This window comes from Schistocerca gregaria, chromosome 8 (assembly GCF_023897955.1).
Source record: "Schistocerca gregaria isolate iqSchGreg1 chromosome 8, iqSchGreg1.2, whole genome shotgun sequence".
NCBI classification, from domain to species: Eukaryota; Metazoa; Arthropoda; class Insecta; order Orthoptera; family Acrididae; genus Schistocerca; species Schistocerca gregaria.
Window position 1 is genome coordinate 76,751,185 of NC_064927.1, and position 19,939 is coordinate 76,771,123.

Consider the following 19,939-nt stretch of genomic DNA (forward strand, 5'->3'; position numbering starts at 1 on the left):
CCGAGGGCATGCAGCTTTACTGTATGATTAAATGATGATGGCGTCCTCTTGGGTAAAATATTCCGGAGGTAAAATAGTCGCCCATTCGGATCTCCGGACGGGGACTACTCAAGAGGGTGTCGTTATCAGGAGAAAGAAAACTGGCGTTCTACGGATCGGAGCGTGGAATGTCAGGTTAGAAAATTTAAAAAGGGAAATGGATAGGTAAAAGTTAGATATAGTGGGAATTAGTGAAGTTCGGTGGCAGGAGGAACAAGACTTCTGGTCAGGTGACTATAGGGTTATAAACACAAAATCAAATAGGGGTAATGCAGGAGTAGGTTTAATAATGAATAGGAAAATAGGAATGCGGGTAAGCTACTACAAACAGCATAGTGAACGCATTATTGTGGCCAAGATAGATACGAAGCCCACACCTACTACAGTAGTACAAAATTTATATGCCAACTAGCTCTGCAGATGACGGAGAAATTGAAGAAATGTATGATGAAATAAAAGAAATTGTTCAGATAGTGAAGGGAGACGAAAATTTAATAGTCATGGGAGACTGGAATTCGAGTGCAGGAAAAGGGAGAGAAGGAAACGTAGTAGGTGAATATGGATTGGGGATAAGAAATGAAAAAGCTAACACTTGGTTCAAGAATCATAAAAGGTTGTATACATGGAAGAAGCCTGGAGATACTGACAGGTTTCAGATAGATTATATAATGGTAAGACAGAGATTTAGGAACCAGGTTTTAAATTGTAAGACATTTCCAGAGGCAGATGTGGACTCTGACCATAATCTATTGGTTATGACCTGTAGGTTAAAACTTAAGAAAATGCAAAAAGGTGGGAATTTAAGGAGGTGGGACCTGGATAAACTGACCAAACCAGAGGTTGTACAGGGTTTCAGGGAGAGCATAAGGGAACAATTGACAGGAATGGTGGAAAGAAATACAGTAGAAGAAGAATGGGTAGCTCTGAGGGATGAAGTAGTGAAGGCAGCAGAGGATAAAGTAGGTAAAAAGACGAGGGCTAGTAGAAATCCTTGGGTAACAGAAGAAATATTGAATTTAATTGATGAAAGGAGAAAATATAAAAATGCAGTAAATGAAGCACCCAGAAAGGAATACCATCGTCTCAAAAATGAGATCGACAGGAAGTGCAAAATGGCTAAGCAGGGATGGCTAGAGGACAAATGTAAGGATGTAGAGGCTTATCTCACTAGGGGTAAGATAGATACTGCCTAAAGGAAAATTAAAGAGACCTTTGGAGATAAGAGAACCACTTGTATGAACATCAAGAGCTCAGATGGAAACCCAGTTCTAAGCAAAGAAGGGAAAGCAGAAAGGTGGAAGGAGTATATAGAGGGTCTATACAAGGGCGATGAACTTGAGGACAATATTATGGAAATGGAAGAGGATGTAGATGAAGATAAAATGAGAGATACGATACTGCGTGTAGAGTTTGACAGAGCACTGAAAGACCTGAGTCGAAACAAGGCCCCCGGAGTAGACAACATTCCATTGGAACTACTGACGGCCTTAGGAGAGCCAGTTCTGACAAAACTCTACCATCTGGTGAGCAAGATGCATGAAATGGGCGAAATCCCGTCAGACTTCAAGAAGAATATAATAATTCCAATCCCAAAGAAAGCAGGTGTTGACAGATGTGAAAATTACCAAACAATCAGTTTAATAAGCCACAGCTGCAAAATACTAACACGAATTCTTACAGATGAATGGAAAAACTGATAGAAGCCGACTTAGGGGAAGATCAGTTTGGATTCCGTAGAAATACTGGAACAAGTGAGGCAATACTGACTTACCTTAGAAGAAAGATTAAGGAAAGGCAAACCTACATTTCTAGCATTTGTAGACTTAAAAGAAAGCTTTTGACAATGTTGACTGGAATACTCTCTTTTAAATTCTGAAGGTGGCAGGGGTAAAATATACAGGGAGCGAAAGGCTGTTTACAATTTGTACAGAAACCAGATGGTAGTTATAAGAGTCGAGGGGCATGAAAGGGAAGCAGTGGTTGGGAAGAGAGTGAGACAGGGTTGTAGCCTCTCCCCGATGCTATTCAATCTGTATATTGAGCAAGCAGTAAAGCAAACAAAAGAAAAATTCGGAGTAGGTATTAAAATCCATGGAGAAGAAATAAAAACTTTGAGGTTTGCCGATGACATTGTAATTCTGTCAGAGACAGCAAAGGACTTGGAAGAGCAGTTGAACGGAATGGACAGTGTCTTGAAAGGAGGATGAAAGATGAACATCAACAAAAGCAATACAAGGATAATGGAATGTAGTCGAATTAAGTCGGGTGATGCTGAGGGAATTAGATTAGGAAATAAGGCACTTAGATTAGGAAATAAGGCACTTAAAGTAGTAAAAGAGTTTTGCTATTTGGGGAGCAAAGTAAATGATGATGGTCAAAGTAGAGAGGATATAAAATGTAGACGGGCAATGGCAAGGAAAGCGTTTCTGAAGAAGAGAAATTTGTTAACATCGAGTATTGATGTAAGTGTGAGGAAGTCATTTTTGAAAGTATTTGTATGTAGTGTAGCCATGTATGGAAGTGAAACTTGGGCGATAAATAGTTTAGACAAGAAGAGAATTGGAGCTTTCGAAATGTGGTGCTACAGAAGAATGCTGAAGATTAGGTGGGTAGATCACATAACTAATGAGGAAGTATTGAATAGGATTGGGGAGAAGAGAAGTTTGTGGCACAACTTGACTAGAAGAAGGGATCGGTTGGTAGGACATGTTCTGAGGCATCAAGGGATCACCCATTTAGTACTGGTGGGTAGCGTGGAGGGTAAAAATCGTGGAGGGAGACCAAGAGATGAATACACTAAGCAGATTCAGAAGGATGTAGGTTGCAGTAGGTACTGTGAGATGAAGCAGCTTGCGCAGGATAGAGTAGCATGGAGAGCTGCATCAAACCAGTCTCAGGGCTGAAGACCACAACAACAACAACAACAACAACAACAACTACATTAAATCAGTCTTCGGATTGAAGGTAACGACGACGACGAAGGCGACGACGACACGACTGTGGTCATAAATGTGGTGCATTTGTCAAATTACTTGTGGTTCTCTCACAGTACTGACGAAGGTCAATAAAACGTTAACGTAAACATTTGTCATTTAAAACTCCATTAAAGAATTCCTTTAGTCCTTAAACATAAGCATCGCAAACGCCTGCTACCAAATCCGTGTCGATGACAAGTGCACATTAAAGATGTAGCGTACATCAGTTTCCAATGGCGAAAAACTAAAGCCTGAATGCCACCCTGGTTGTAAGAGGTATACAGTCTGTCATATTGCTCTTGGTCCTACCAGACCTCGGACGAAATGCTTTTACGAATTGTTCAAAATTGCGTTTAAGCATTCCGGAAAAGGTACGCACTTGCCATCAGTCAACGAGTAAAGGTTTCAAAAGCAGTTGCCTCACTTAAAAAAGAACACGTAGACAAATCCCGATGTCTGTGTTCCTCGTTAACTTTGCTCTTTGTGGGACGCCGCACTCGTTTCGACTCTCCCGCTGTGGGGGCACCGTCGACTGTGTACTCCCGCCCTCGCCTGTATCGCTCTAATAGTTCTTCGGCAGGTACAGAAAAAGTCGTTGAACTTTATGGCCAAATTCGGTGTAAGTTTTTTACTTTTTGCCAGATACGTTACTGTTCGTTGCCACATTTGGTGTTATTTTTGCCACATTCGTTGTTAATTTTTCTGTTCATTCAGTGCTGTTTTTTGCCAAAGTCGGTGCTGTTTTTGCCGAATTCGGTGTTTTTGCCGAATTCGGTGTTTTTGCCGAATTCGGTGTTTTTGCCGAATTCGGTGTTTTTGCCGAATTCGGTGTTTTTGCCGAATTCGGTGTTTTTGCCGAATTCGGTGTTTTTGCCGATTTCGGTGTTTTTGCCGAATTCGGTGTTTTTGCCGAATTCGGTGTTTTTGCCGAATTCGGTGTTTTTGCCGAATTCGGTGTTTTCATGCCAAATTCAGTGTTTTGACATTTTTTTTGCCAGTTTGGTTTCTATTTTCACCGTTGAAGTTCGTTATGCGCAAATGAACTGTCATTTTGAAATTATACTGGAACATGAACCTTGAACAGATTTTAAAACAAAATGCAATTTTAACATTTAATATCTATCAATGACGAATGTTAGTAAATCGGTGTCTCAGGTAAATAACATTTTTATATTGCAAAATCACAAATCTTGCGCAAAAGTTGCCAGTTCGCGGTAATTCCCAAAAAACCGCTTATTTCTGTTAGTTTCCATGTTATGTTTTTTGCGAAATTTTCCTGTTAGTAGTCATTGGTTATGTATATACCTTCCTTCAGTTGGTTCCTTTTATCACTACTTGTAATTCTCTCGAAAAGTTGGGTGAACTCACCCTATTATTTACTTCTGTAATTAATCTACCAATTTTCCTTGGATACGTTGTGGGGACCATTTGTATTCTGGAATAGTGAACTTGTAGGGAAGTTGCCTACTCACGCCTTACAAAATTCACATGAGTCTTACCATTGTGTGCCAGCCAGTCCGTTGTAACTAGCTCTGACGTCATAAATGTTGCGCTATACTTTAAAAATCAAGTAAATAACCTGAAATGTTTCTAGCATGTCAGGAGTAATACTTAATCAGTATGTGTTGGATATCAGTTCAATAACTTTAACCATTTTCGAAATTTGGATGTTTTTCTGTAAAAATAATTGGCGCAACAGAAAAGAGCTAGAAACTTAAAAATTTATATTTAGATTCCTTTTGCATAATAATTTAGTAGAAACAGTATTCTGGATCTCACAAATTAAAATTTTAGTTGAAATTAATGATTTTCTGGTTTTTGTCCTAGAAATTAAGGAAGCAAAATAGATTAAATAGGCGAATAAATAAAGCTAGGATGTTCAAATTTAAGTAGAAGGGAGATCATCTATAATCATAAAAACGTGAGAAGTATCAACAGAATAACTATAAAACTATAGCTATAGCGTATCTCCAAAGAGCAAGTTCAGAGCTCTTCTACTGCGTGTAGTGTAATTAAATTAATTCTCTCGCCCAAAATATTTGACTTAGCCACGTCAGACTGTTATTATGATTACTTACTTGCGTGCTGATTGCACAATTAAATCGAAAGCTTCATTGGCCATCAGCAAAGGAAGCAATGATTTATTCTATAACTTAAAAGTGGTGCATTACTAGCCCAGCGGCTAGTCGGGAGAGCAAATTTGATCAGGCGTTTCCTTAGCCGTCCGCACCGCGGCTTTATATGTAAGATCGCTGGGCGAGGTAGGAAGGCCCCAGTTCTCTCCAGACGCTGATTAGAGCACCACCTGTGCCGGGAGTCGCGTCGCGTCGGTATCGTTGATATAAACAGCCTCGGATGCAGTAATAAGTTACTCGGGATAAGCGTAACCATGAAATCGTTTTCGAGTGAAGTGTTATTTTTGACATGACGTTAATGATCTATCTTTAGTTTGCGTATGTCGTATTTTCACGTGCCGCCGCAGGACAGACATTCTACCATTATTAGCGTGGCGTTTGATGAATATTATCATCAAATTATGGCGAGCATTCACTAAAACATTTAATTTGAACAGTTATAGTTGCATCAGCGCATTACGCTCTGAACTGCTCTGGTAGTTTGATTGTGTGGATTCTTTTCGGCCTGTGACTTTCAGAATATAGTGAACATTATAGAGAGAATGGTTTTTGATTATGAATCCCAGACAATCTCCTAATTCCTCAGAGCTATAAGCTGTAGCTATAAATGTATTTCTCAGATGAACTGGGCTCTGGGAATTCTAATTACAGGCTTCACGTTCTGCTAATCACTTTCTGGTTGCCAATATTGTAGTTAGAGAGCCAGTGTTGAGAACGGCAAACAACAGCTTTAAATAAATAATAGAAACATTTACCAATCATTCCACCCGCCGCCCCGCAAACTCTTGGTTATTCCCACTTTCTAAAGGTTGTCTTATTTTCTTTCTGCGTTTTTCTGAGAGCAATATATTGATTTTAATTCAGTTTGCAGTATCTCAGTTACTTCTGTAGCACTTCCCCCTGTCTCTGCCCCGTTTGAATGTTCCGTCCGTACTTGGTAGAATATTTTATGCATTATGATTGAAACACACACAACACTGGCATAATACTCTACGGTATTTATTACTTGCCACACGAACCAGTTTTCGGCTGCTACTCCATCATCAGGTACAAAGTTAAGTATGTGTTTTTATTGGTTCAAAGATTTTAAACTAGTGCATCTACAGAGTATTTCCATTTCCAGAGATGTTAATGTTAGAATTAGGAATGAAAAAGTGGGATTATTTCGGTGTAAATGTGATGTAAGATTATTTAACTAAAATAAAATATGTGGCACATTAACTAATAAGCTACAAACAAATCGAAAGTGTTGTACATAGAAGAATATAATTGAACAATGAACTTCGATGACATGTTCCAAAGTTGTGGCTGAACAAAATAATCTTGTCTTTAACGGGTCTGAATTACAAGAAGATAAGATTTGACAGTGACATTCGGCAGTTAAGTGAAGCAGCTGTGATTATACAAAATAATTTTTTTAAACTCGACGAGATAAATTATAGTAACCAAAATGTGAGAGAAATGTGAATAAGAGGAGTAATTTACAACATGCCCTGGACGGGATTATGAATAGTATCTGCAGTTGAAAGTGGCGAGTAAGAGAATCTGGTCATTTAGTGCAAAGCTTGGGTTAATGGACGCGTGTTGGAAATTAACTAACACGCGTACCTGTGAAATTACACAAAGGAGTAGCCAAGCTGCCGGTACATGTTTGACCGATCGTACTCCGCCTCTTCTCTTGATTAATTTCGTGACGAGGAGCGAGATTTCCCGCCAAGGCTTCACAAGCCTGGACCTTCTCTAGCATTTACTGCTACCGCACAGTCGCCACACCGTCGGCTGTGGTGCCGAACCTGTGGCTGCATCTCCTGCTGCATCGTCGGCATACGCAGTTTCTGTGGCCCGTGCTGGCTCTCTACTTCCTGTTCTCTAGAGGTGGGCCAACTCGTTCATCTTTGGAAACTAGTTCACTGGTTTTATGGTCCCTTTTGCGATGCGTTCATTTTTTTGTCTCGTTCACTGTTCATTTTCATCTAATTACGGAATACACTAGGGATGATATATAGTAAATGAAAAAAATTCTTCTAGTGAGATTCGAGCGAGCGACTCCACCGTTGCAAAATTTCTGCACTACGCGCTTTTTCTTCCAGCGACTACGTTCTTCATGTAAATTGTTTTTTAATTAACATAGCTCGAAAATCTTCCAGTCTTCAAAGTTTATTTATGGAGCTTTTTGAGGATTGCTTCGTATTACTTCAGTTAATTGCTGTCAGATCAGTGACCTTGAGATCTTGGAACTATGGGACGAATGCAAGAGCGCAAAGCAGTCCATAAGGTCCCGTTGTTGTGACTTCGGTCCTGAGACTGTTTCGATGCAGTCCAGGATGCCAGGCTGTCCTGTCCAAGCCTCTTCCTGCGTGGATAACTACTCATCCTGTCGGCTCCGTCTACAGTTTTCATGCCCACATTTCCCTCTAACACCAGATTGGCAATTCCTTGACGCCTCAGAATGTGTCCAATAAAATGCCTGCCTCCATTTTGCTAAGGCTGTTTCTACCAGGCTGCAGAAGTTTCGCTGGGAAGTCCTTACACATCCTCCATAAGGTGCCGATCTCATCCCATGTGATTTTCATATTTTTGGAGCCCTGAAAAAAAGACATCTGTGGCCATCGCTTTGTTTAGGACTAAGAGGTGCACGCCAGGGTGTAATCATGGTTTGCTAGGCAACTGCAAACGTTTTTCCATGAAGCCATTTTGGCTGTTTTTCTCACAGTGGAGCGAGCGGGGTAGCAGCGCGGTCTGGCGCCTTGCCACGGATCGCAAAGAAGCCGAAGTCGGGATTTCCAAAGCGGTGGAAGTGATACGAGGAATGCGACGGCCGTGAAGGGAACGCTGGAGGGCTGTTCCTTAGAATGGTTCAAATGGCTCTGAGAACTATGGGACTTAACATCTGAGGAGGTCATCAGTCCCCTAGAACATAGAACTACTTAAACCTAACTAACCTAAGGACATCACACACGTCCATGCCCGAGGTAGGATTCGAACCTGCGACCGTAGCGGTCGCTCGGTTCCGGACTGAAGCGCCTAGAACCGCTCGGCCACCGTGGCCGGCTCTACTAACTCTATTGTAAGTATGTTTCGCAGGGAGTATCCACATATACAACGGGATGTACCTGCGAAATTGTGTCACTGTACGACACATATTTCAGGAGGTATGACGTGATAAACATTGAACTACGTGAAAATGAAACTGAAGGCCGAATTTCACTAGATATGCATGTAAAATATGTGTTAGACTTTGAGTGAAGTATTTCAAATGTATGAGAAATGTCACATGCGTGCGTTGCCGTGGGTTTGGCCGTATACGCCGCGGAATCGATACCACTAGGGTCGACTTACTTAGGGGAGTCTCGGAGCTGTCGTGGATTCTTACGCACGCCCTGGTCTCTGCAGCAGGGCGCCGCACTCGAAATCGTTATCCGGCGCCGTCACAGAGATTACTGCCGACGATACGTGCTCTACAGTCGTCGAACATGTGTTGTGGCGGCCTCTCCAGTGGGAATCGACAGGGATTCCGCGGGCACCGACCTTGTCAAACACAGCAGACGTCTTTCCCTTCACGAAACGCACAACGCTGTAAACAGCGGACCCCAGCGTCGTGGAGTGTCTGTTGGCGCGCGGAAAGACCTTACAAGGGAACCTCCCCATCGCACCCCCCTCAGATTTAGTTATAAGTAGGCACAGTGGATAGGCCTTGAAAGACTGAACATAGATCAATCGAGAAAACAGGAAGATGTTGTGATGAACTATGAAAAAAATAATCAAAATATACAACTGAGTAGATGCGCAAGATAGGCAACATCAAGGATAATGTGAGCGCAGGAGCGCCGTGGTCCCGTGGTTAGCGTGAGTAGCTGCGGAACGAGAGGTCCTTGGTTCAAGTCTTCCCTCGAGTGAAAATTAAATTATTTATTTTCAGATAATTATCAAAGTTCAGGCACTCACACATAAACTTCGCTCTCCAAAATTCCAGGAAATGTTCAGATTTGCTTGGACATATGCAGGATTTGACGGTCTACACACGGAAAATCTGAAAACTTCAAAAACATATGTTTTGACAGAGCACAGGGAAAACTGTGCGACTGTGAAACTGTTGCATTCATTTGTTGCAGTTTATGTGACAAACTCATGTTTTCATCACTTTTTTGGGAGTGATTATCACATCCGCAAGAAAAAACCCAAATCGGGAAAGGTAGAAGAATCTTTTTACCCATTCGCCAAGTGCACAAGTTACGTAGGTCGACAACATATTCCTGTCATGTGTCGCACATGCCGTCACCAGCGTCGTATAGAATATATCAGACGTGCTTTCCTGTGGAGGAATCGGTTGACCTGTGATCTTGCGATCAAATGTTTTCCGTTCCCATTGGAGAGGCAGGTCCTTTGGTCTACTAATCGCACGGTTTTGCGGTGCGGTCGCAAAACACAAACACTAATCTTATTACAGTGAGCAGAGACGTCAGTGAATGAACGGACAGATCATAACTTTGCAAAAGTAAAGAAAATAAACTTTCCACTCGAAGGAAGACTTGAACCAAGGACCTCTAGTTCCGCAGCTGCTCACGCTAACCACGGGACCACGGCGCTCCTGCGCTCAAATTATCCTTGATGTTGCCTATCTTGCGGCATGGACTACTCAGTTTGTATATTTTGCTTTTTTTTTTCGTGGTTCCTCACAACTTCTTCCTGTTTTCTCGATTGATCTGTGTTCAGTTTTTCAAGGCCTATCCTCTGTGCCGACTTACAACTAAATCTGAGGGGTGTGCGATGGGGAGGTTCCCTTGTTAGACACCTCTGAAACCGTCACCCAGTAAATAAAATCCGAGCTCAGCTAGTACTAGAGTAGCTGTACATTTGGATTGAAGATTTCCTACCGAGGAGAAGTTACGACGTCGTTTTTATTGAGAAGACTTAAGCGGAAGAGGAGGTAGCGTCGGGCACATCATGAGCTCGTGTGACGGGACTGTCATTGTTGACGAGACTGAGAATCGCGTAGTGGCGTTGCGAGGATAGGATGCAGTAAGGAGAGAATTACTGAGCGGAGCAGAGACGAATGGGGAACCGTTAGCGTAGAAGCAGTCGCGCGAGCATCCGCTAAAGGACTGCGAGACCAAGAGTAGGCGACCAGATAGCGGACGTCCACAGAACGGGGCGGCCTATTCGCTCTGTAAAGCGGAGTAGGCGGCGACGTGTGACACAGCTGGCGACAGATTACAGAGCTGGTGCAGACACCAGTGTTTCGGAACACACTGTTCAGCGCACGTTGTCGAACAACAGCTACCGTAAAATGTGCTTACTTTGTGGCTGTAGGGGCTACTTTGTGACATACGAACATTTTCGCTTATTTCGAATCTCTCGCTGCGCCCAAGATGTCTAAAAACCAAAGATTAGCTCCAGCGGCTTGCCTGGAGTTCTGCACCATCTTCCAGCAGCCGGCTGAATTTCCCGCGCTTCTTTTGTTCGTCGGCAGTGCGTTCGTATTGAAACCTGATTTGAAGCCATTGTTTGAATTGTTGTAAACTTCGTACGTTGGAGCCGTTCATGTGAAAGAACTGCAGAGAACAGGTATGTACGCCTGATTGTTAATATGTTGTCTACATTATGGCGTGATTTGACGTTAATTGTAATGTTTATGTAAGCAGTATAATTATACAACCGTAAAATCAGCATGTTAAGGGGTTACTTAGTGACAATTCATCAGATGAGCTATCAAACAGAGATGCACCTTCGACTCCTGATAAGTTACATCGAGACACAAGACACGTCCACCACTTGAAAAGGGGCACTAAGAAGACCGCTGAATGCACATTCAAACTTGATGACTTTGTGGTAGTGAACTTCGAAAGGGAAATGATCACTGGAAGAGTGAGTGACATCAAATCAGGAGGCTACATGGTAAGCGTCAGGGAAGGATCAAAAATATACTGGAAGTGGCCAGAACGAGATGATTGCATTTATTATTCATGGAGGAAGTTCTGTATAAAATAGCACCTCCATCACCAGTAGGAAAGCGAGGTCTTTTTGCTATTACAGATTTATTTTCAGATTAAGTAGGTACCTTTGTAAATTCCTTATGTTATCAAACAATAAATCATTGTTTTGGATATTGCTTTAAATAAACATTTGATGGGGGTAACTTTGTGGCAACTTGTAACAGTTGCATAATGGTTTCCTGTTGAACATATTTATTTGTACAACATATCGCCACATAGTGGAAGGTTTGAGCAACTTCTTGCTGTTACTTATTAAACTTCGTAATTTACACTGTCCGGCCCATGCGAGCAAAACTTTAAAAAGTGTCACAAAGTAACCCCATTTTACGGTACGTGTTCCCAAATTGACTCTACGACATTGACAATTACACTATGGTGGACGCGGGCTCCTCGAGTTTGGGCTGTGGATAAGTGTCGCCTCGGCGGACGAAACACTTGTTACAGGTCGATGGTCCTTTCCGGAGGTACATCGTCATCCACGCGAATGGGTGCTCGGAAAGTGCAGCGGGCTACGTACCCAGGCTGGGGGTGTTTCAAAAAGGACTTTACAAATTCAAATAAATTTATTGAAAAAAGATATAGAGCTCGGGGCTCAGTATTATTTTGTACGGACACACACAAAGTTTTTTAAACCTTTAATTAAAGATGTTGCATGCGGCTTCCGTTGGTTATCCTGCACACATTCCACCTGAAGTGAATTTCTATCCAAACTCGCTGTAGCATTGCAGGCGTAATTTGCTCAGTGGCGGCGTAAATTCTTGCTGGAAGTTCACGTAGAGAAGCCGGCACAGGAGGTACAAACACGATATCCTTGATGAATCCCCATAAACAAAATATCGAGTAGTGTCAGGTCTGGGGAATGTGGGGGCCATGCATCTGACTCATCACGGCCAATCCAGTGACATGGAAAGCGGTCACTGAGAAAGTCTCGGACGTCAGCCAGGTAGTGTGGTAGTGCACCATCTTGCATGAAGTAAACAGTTCGTTCTTGCTCATCCTCATCGATCTGTGGTATCAAAAATTGTTGTAACATATCTAGGTACACTATCCCGTAGATGGTTCTCTTACGGAAAAAAGGGGCCGTACACTTCGTTCTTGCTCGGTGCACAAAAATTGTAGGCATACTAGAAGCTGGCGGGAGTGGCCACGCGGTTCTAGGCGCTACAGTCTGCAACCGCGAATCCTGCCTCGGGCATGGATGTGTGTGATGTCCTAGTGCTCAGAGCCATGCGAACCAAGCCTACTAGAAGGATCTTTAGCGCACTTGGTACGGAAATTACGCTGAACTGTTGTCGCCGTTTTCGATTCTTCAAACCAAAACACACAGCTATCACGCTCAGGTCCAGTGAAGGCAGCCATCTTTAATGCAGCTGCCGCCAGCGTTCATTACGGTGCGATTTGGCACTAGCGAACACCGCGAGACAAAACTTGTTGTATTTACCAACAAATTGACACTACAATCACCTCTGTAGATACTATAAATTAATTTACACGATTTTTCAAAGTTGTAAAGTCCATTTTGAATCACCCTGTACTATGCTATGGGAGGACATTCTCTTGCGCTTGCATGGGACCTGTGGTAGTAATCGGAGGGACAATGACATCTGCGGAGGACGTGAATATTATTGCGGATCACCTGCATCGTTTGATGCACTGATGTTTTCCCAACGGCGGTAGCATCTTCCAGCGGTATAACAGTTCATGTCACAGCCAGGATAGTGCTACAATGGTTTGAGGAGCATGACAGAGAGTTTGGATCGAAGTATTGGCCGCGGAATTCGCGCAGTCGGAACCCGGTGGCACACAACTGGGCCTGTATTTATCACCCGATCTGTCAGCACAAACCACCGATCTGTAATTTAAGGGGCTTGTCGGATCCATGGCATGCCACGCGGATTAGCCGTCGTATTGCGTTCCAAAGGTGGACCATCACGTTACCATCTAGTTGCTCAGAACGTTTTGTTTCAGAGCATAATCCGTGATCTCTGGTGATTCATTACAGAGTATCACGGTCAATATCTGTTCAGTTCATTGCCCTAGCCGTCTTTGTTTCCGTGACAATACTCTCTACAATGGTGAAAACGCGTGTAATATGCGACCAGAGACAGCGGCCGCATCACATTGGTTCTGCAGCTGCACATTCTCGATGTATCCGTACGAGCAGGAAACAAGCAGCAAGCAACGTTCCAAGCCGAACCGAAAGCTGCAGAACTGGTTCATCATTCGCGAAGAACTTCGAAGAAAGCAATGGCTGCGATATAATGTACATGTTGTGCCAGTTTCCTTAGAAGATCCAATTGCTTAGAGGACCTATGAACAGACAATGCTGAACGGCTTACAGCGGTTTGTTTTCCCCCAAGAAATCGATTAAATTTGAAAAAAAAAAGCTCAAAACGTTGGTTACCTGACTGGGAGAAACATGGGATTAGTCTCTCACACCCGGTATTCACGTGACTTATCGCCTAATTACTTCTCTTTGTTCACGGTTGCCAAACAAAAAACGTGCTTGGACAGCGATTTGTAGCCATCTTAGGTAGCTGTTGAAGAGTGAAAACTCATGTAGTGACGTCGCATCATCAGAGTAGAAAAAATCTTCCCACAGTAGATTGGAAGACACATTAAAGTGAATAAATTTTAATGGCGAAATCGACTGCCAAAGCAGTTTTTCTTATTTTTTTGTAAAAATTTAAAAGGCGGTCCTTGTACAGCGCTCTACGAGCAAACGCTTAGGGGAGAGGGGGAGGAGGATTATTTTGTTACATTGTGTTTCGCAAAAGAAAGTATTACTCATTATCGGCTGCGGAAGGTAGAGCAAATTACGACAACGCCACCGCTGTTTGGTTTCCAAGTACTGTACACAGCTGTGCAACTCACAACAACGTGAAGGACAGCTAGCTGTTAATCGGGCACTTACCGGATAGAGCACGAATGACGTCTCACGACCTATCCAGTGTAAGTTATTTGCGAATCCTTAAGCAGACGTTAGAATAATGAATATTAAAATAATAGCAGTGCCACAAATTGTGTAAAGTGATTAAGATAAATATGTTTGTACCGTAATTGCTGTGACAACACCTGCCAACTTATTGTGATGGAGTTAACAGGAAAATATCTCCAGATAACCAAGCAAACAAAGCATCTAATGTGTGTAGCATATTTCAACACATTTGACAAGTTCTTCGGCGGACGTTAGTGGGTCTCAAAGGAAAGAGAGCGTGAAGAAAAAGGTCCCTGGCCACCTCTTATGTTGAGCTGATGTTCCGCCAGCTTGTTTGTAGGATTACCTTTAAGGATTCCGTAGAATAGTCCGGTTGGTCACGCTTTCGCCCGTCGGCCGAAATAAATTTTGATGAAAAAAATATTAGTGTAGTCTATTTTGCTTCTATGTACGTCCGTTGAAACTGTATGTGTGTATAGCTGTCACTTCTAGACGAGATACTTCACCAATGACCAGCTGCAAAAGAGTTAATAATTTTAAAAATAAATTAATTTCTGTTCCAAGTAGGAAGGAATTTTTTTTAAATATTGTGAACAGGACAATTATAATGAAATTCCTCCTTTACACTTACTACTCATTACGAAATCAGTTAGTATTTAATAATCCCTGATTTTTTTCCCTTACAAATGCTATTTTACGTAACGTTATATGGATTACGGTGAGTCAATCAATAATTATAATTCATCTCTTAGCAGGTACAATACTCCAACGACAGCTTACAGACGAGAGAGTGGGAGATACAGAAGTGTGATATTATATTAAGCTACATGGAAGCTTTTGTAGAAATATTAATTAGTTGTCAGTCACAGATATCGATGAAACCTTCAGTGATATAGTCCCTTTTTAAACTTCGCGACTGTCGCCTGTTTATGTTACATGCCTGACATCTGGCGTGTAAACAGTCTACTGGTAGGTATTTGGCAGCGCTACAACGATGCGCTGTCGCTTGTTTGCATACTTTCTCATTCCGTGAAGAAGATAAATGTACGACTGTGGCAGTATTTGCTCTTGTAAACTTATGCATACTTCTGAAGTTCTTACCGTACTACTGAAAAAAATCTTTGATGTGCGTGTTTTTGAAAATGGAGCAGCAAACTAATAGTGTCACTAAGAAATGGTAGAAAAACAGACACGAAGAAATGAACTGCAGTAGTATGCGATACCCATTGAGTAGATAGTAACCTTAGAATCGCAGCCAGAGGCTAGCAGTCAGCTATAGATAACAATTGGGGTCTGTAGCAATTGTTGAACGTTTCTTTACTCAACACCTAATATAAAATATTTTCGAAGGTAATAACACAAATGCTAGCAGTAATTTTAGAAACTATCGCGTTGGTTGAGCAAACTGGGTTCAGGGTGGGCATGTCTTGTTCTGACAATATGTCATCAGAGGCACAATGGAATAGCATGCAGAATTTAACTGAGAAGCACATCTACTATATTTATTGACAATGTGAAAGCCTTTGACAGTGTAGATGAGAGAATGCTGTGGGAAATGCTAGATATGAGAGACATAACACATTACTTAATTAAAGTAATCCAACAGATGTAATAATGCTAATGCTGGAAAAGAGTGTTGCAGCACCAACAAATTTAAGCTTATGACAAGGATGCAATTTGTCTCCGATGCTTTTTAATATCAATGTCAACACGTTAAGCAAAGGCTAAAAGAAATAAATCTCATACCCATAGATTTAACCAACGAAATTATCTAATAAGAACACTCTTTCCTAATGAGCAAGTTTTTACACCTGACAGAGGGCACTCTTCAAAAAGCCATTTTTAAGTTAGCTTGACAAGAGCCATAAGTTAACGATTTAGAGCCGAAAGAAAACAAAAGCCGTGGATTTTAAAGTCCAGAGTCCGGTCCGAAGTAGTATTTTAATAAACGACCAGTAAATAGCGAGCGTGAATGAATTCAACTTCGTGAGAAATACCATCACCTTCAGAAACGAAAGACGTAATGAAAAAAATCTAAATATTATTTTATATCGGTGGGAACGTATGCAGGCCACTGAATAAAAAGTTAAGAAACTAATCCAAATAAAGTTCTACAAACGAACAGAAGTACCACCCGTACATTATGACAGTGAGACTTGGACAATAGCAGCTGAAATTGAACGAAGAATATAAGCTGTGAAATGAGGTCTTTAAGAAGAGTAGTTGGCTATTGAGTATCTGATGTAGTAAGGATCACAACAATGTTACAAGAGTATGAGACCTAAAAATCACATAAATAAATCAGGAAATGTAGAATTGAATGGAGCGATAGCATAAGAATGGATTAAAATAGAATGTCCACAATCGTAATTAATGATAGAATAATGGGGAAAAGATCAGTAGGTAGGCCAAGAAAGAGGCGGAGGCATGAAACAGAAACCATAGACAACAGAGTCACTGAACAAGAGGACGTAACAGGCAAATGCCTTCTATTTGAAGGAAGAAGAAGAAGAAGAAGAAGACGAGGAGGAGAGGCGTAATAATAAGAATTGTTGAGATTTGTTCTTATATGCCTTGATCCCCAGTTAGGTACGTTTTTTTTATGGAATATGTGAAGCTAGTGTAACTGTACACTTGCTTAGGACATTGCTAAGGCTGTTATGAAGCTGCAAAATCGAACTCAGTACTGCACCTTACTGGAGAACGAACAGATACCTCGTCTCTCTCTCTTTTCCTTTCCACGACTGTCAGTCACTTTGTAATACCAACCCTGGTTGAGTGTCAGACACGATACCGTGTCCAGCTCGTGTAGTCGGGACGGGCCGACAGCAGTTTTGCCCAGCCAGCCGTCCCCAGCGTCGCAGCCTGTTAAAGTTCTGCCTTCTTGTTGCAGGTTGCGATAAAAATAATCGACAAGACGAAACTGGACGAGGAGAATCTGAAGAAGATTTTCCGCGAGATCCAGATAATGAGGAAGCTGCGGCACCCGCACATCATAAGACTGTACCAGGTGATGGAGACGGAGAAGATGATCTACCTCGTGACCGAGTACGCCAGCGGAGGCGAGATCTTCGGTGAGTCTCTCTCTCTCTCTCTCTCTCTCTCTCTCTCTCTCTCTCTCTCTCTCTCTCTCTCTCTCTCTCATGTTGAAATATTCAAGGTGTTGAATATGAGTGTGTTCACCAAATGACTGTACTCGGATGGAACATAATTTTATTGTATGTTTAATCCTATTAACTCTTATAACAATACAGATATTGTGGTTTACAAATGGAAAGGGGGGGGGGGGGGGGAGACGGCGGCATCACCACACACACGCACGCACAATATCTGTTGCGTTTCAGGAGCTAATCACCTAGAGAGTAACGTAGCTAGTACGTGGCGGCAGTTATGTTTCGCCCATCACGGTTGCTGTCCTCCAAGAGGGGAGGTGGCGCCGCCCTCAGTGGAACACTGCTTTCAACGATATATCGCACTCCGTTCAATTTTGATGCGAGATAATACAGGATTCCATGTCTTGCTAAGAGGAAACCCATTGTCTCTGTTGATTAAATTATGCGCCAACCTAATTTTAATCGCCTCTTTATAGACACTGTTCCAAAAACCGGAAATGTCGGCAACTACCATAGTTTCGTCAAATTTCGTACTGTGTCCCTCATTTAAGCAGTGTTCCGCTACTGCCGATTTTTCCGGCTGTTGTAGTCTCGTATGACGGCGATGTTCCACACACCTGTCGTGCACCGTGCGAATCGAACGGCCATTGTAAGCTTTCCCACATTGACACTGAATTTGGTAAACCCCGGGTTTCCTAAGCCCCAAATCATCTTTCACAGAGCCGAGCAGTGCCCTAATCGTAGAAGGTGGACGGAACATACTCTTAATGTTAAAATTCCTTAAAATTCGTCCAATCTTAGACGATAAGCCTCCAGCATAAGAAAGAAAGGCCACCGATCTATGTTCCTCTTCCTACACCTCCGGAGATGGTCCAAACTCCATAGCCCGACGAATTTGCTTCTCGGAGTATCCATTTTCCTTAAAAACAGCTATCAAGGGCATATGCCATTTCCGACGTGGACAGCTTAACCCAAGAACTTGCGCATTTGATGGCTGTTTTTTAGGTAAATGGATACTCCGAGAAGCAGATTCGTCGGGCTATGGAGTTTGGACCATCTCCAGAAGTGTATGAAGAGGAACATAGATCGGTGCGGTAGCTCCAACAGAAATGCATAGTTTCACGGATTCCTTGGCACCTGAGTTCTTTGTAAACATTGTGTTTTCATATGTTATGAGTCAAAACATGTGGTACGCACTGGAAATTTATTTTTTGACCAAACGAAAGTGTTTAGTAAAGCAAACGATCGAGTTTGCGAATACACGACCAACATTACCAGCGTGATTTGTTGGAGGAAAACTGCGAAAACAAAGGCTCGAGACATCTGACGTATGTTTCATTCCGAGACAGGTGCGTAGCACAACGATCTTAATTGCACGTTTGTCGTTGTGTATTACTGATTACATAGTAAATCAACGCTTGTGCGTTTGGCGGAAGCGTGAAAGCCGTCTGCTCCGGAATTGTATAAATTCGGTACTGGCAACGGTAATTTTTGAATAAAGAAACCTAAGACCGATTAGTGACTGGTCGCTATACACAATCAGCAATTTAATTATAACATGTATTTTCGGTAGGACGTCATTGGAGGGCGGGATTAGCATGCACAAATGCAGGAAATCGGCGAAGTGGTAGTGTGTCATTGTCTACTGGTTGTGGACATAGGTTGCCTCGTGAATAATCGATACATGCTATCAGAGAGTAACTGCAGAGTTAAGGACTACAGACACGTACCGCATGTCTCCTGGTATTGTAAAGTAAGAATCGAAGACCTAGTTGAGGTCGGACTCGGCTGGTTTAGCTAGAGGCACAGCGCGTCTTGTTGGCCGCCTTGGGACGTTTTGAAGCCTCGCTGTGCCGAGTATGTGGACGACCGGCAGGTGCCGCGTACCCCGTAAACGTGTCACGCCGTCGCACACAACTGCGGACTGTTGCGTCCCTTGAAAAACCGCTTGGGTTTGAGAGTGCACGGTGTCCATGGTGTGCAACGTGAATGTGGTAAAAGTAACTTGGGGCACACTGTATCAGAGCTCTGCACCGAACTTAGATGGCAAATCGAGTACAAAAATCTAGAGAAATTAGCAATAGCGCAACACAGCCTTACAGACGGGCACAAGATCAGCTTCGGGAAAACGAAGGTCCTCCGCCACACTTGGACTTGATGGGATTGCGAAGTGAAACAAGCGGAAGAGATTCTCATGGTTAGTAACACTTTTAACGGAGGCGACATTATAATCTGAGTGGTGCCTGCAGAAGACCATTTGGGACGTAGTGTCTTCAAAGACAATCAAAAATTGTATCTCTTAAGGGGAAGGGTGACGTTGTGGATGGCCTCCGTTTTCCTTCCGCCCCGGCGGGGGAGGGAATAATGTGTGACATTAATATTTCCTGCAAATACCACCCCCCTCTTCCCGCAGGTGACGTCACCCTCAATATAATTTAGAATTGTGAGGGACGTCACCTGGCCAGTAGCCAATGACACGTTTGCTTTATTTGGGGAAGGGGAACAAACAGCGAGCTCGTCGGTCCCATCGGTCGAGGGAAGGATGGGTAAGAAAGTTGGCCGTCCCCTTCATAGGAACCATCCTGGCATTTGCCTCAAGCGGTTTAGGGAAATCACGAAAAACATAAATCAGGCTCCCCGGCCAGTCCGGGGGTAAGAATAGGCCCGAGGTATTCCTGCCTGTCGCAAGAGGTGACTGAAAGGAGTTTCACACGTTTCGGCCTTTATGTGATTGTCCCCTGTAGGT

General features: G+C 42.7%; 1 protein-coding gene across 5 annotated transcripts in view; it reads left to right on the plus strand.

Annotated features, from left to right (window-relative positions):
- LOC126284102 (serine/threonine-protein kinase SIK3) overlaps positions 1–19,939 on the plus strand; it is a 528,724-nt gene that overhangs the window by 361,987 nt on the left and 146,798 nt on the right. For all 5 annotated transcript variants that reach the window (XM_049982755.1, XM_049982757.1, XM_049982759.1 and 2 more), the window contains exon 2: positions 16,974–17,154. In XM_049982755.1, the coding sequence (XP_049838712.1) occupies positions 16,974–17,154 (181 nt within the window). The remainder of the gene's footprint in view (positions 1–16,973; positions 17,155–19,939) is intronic.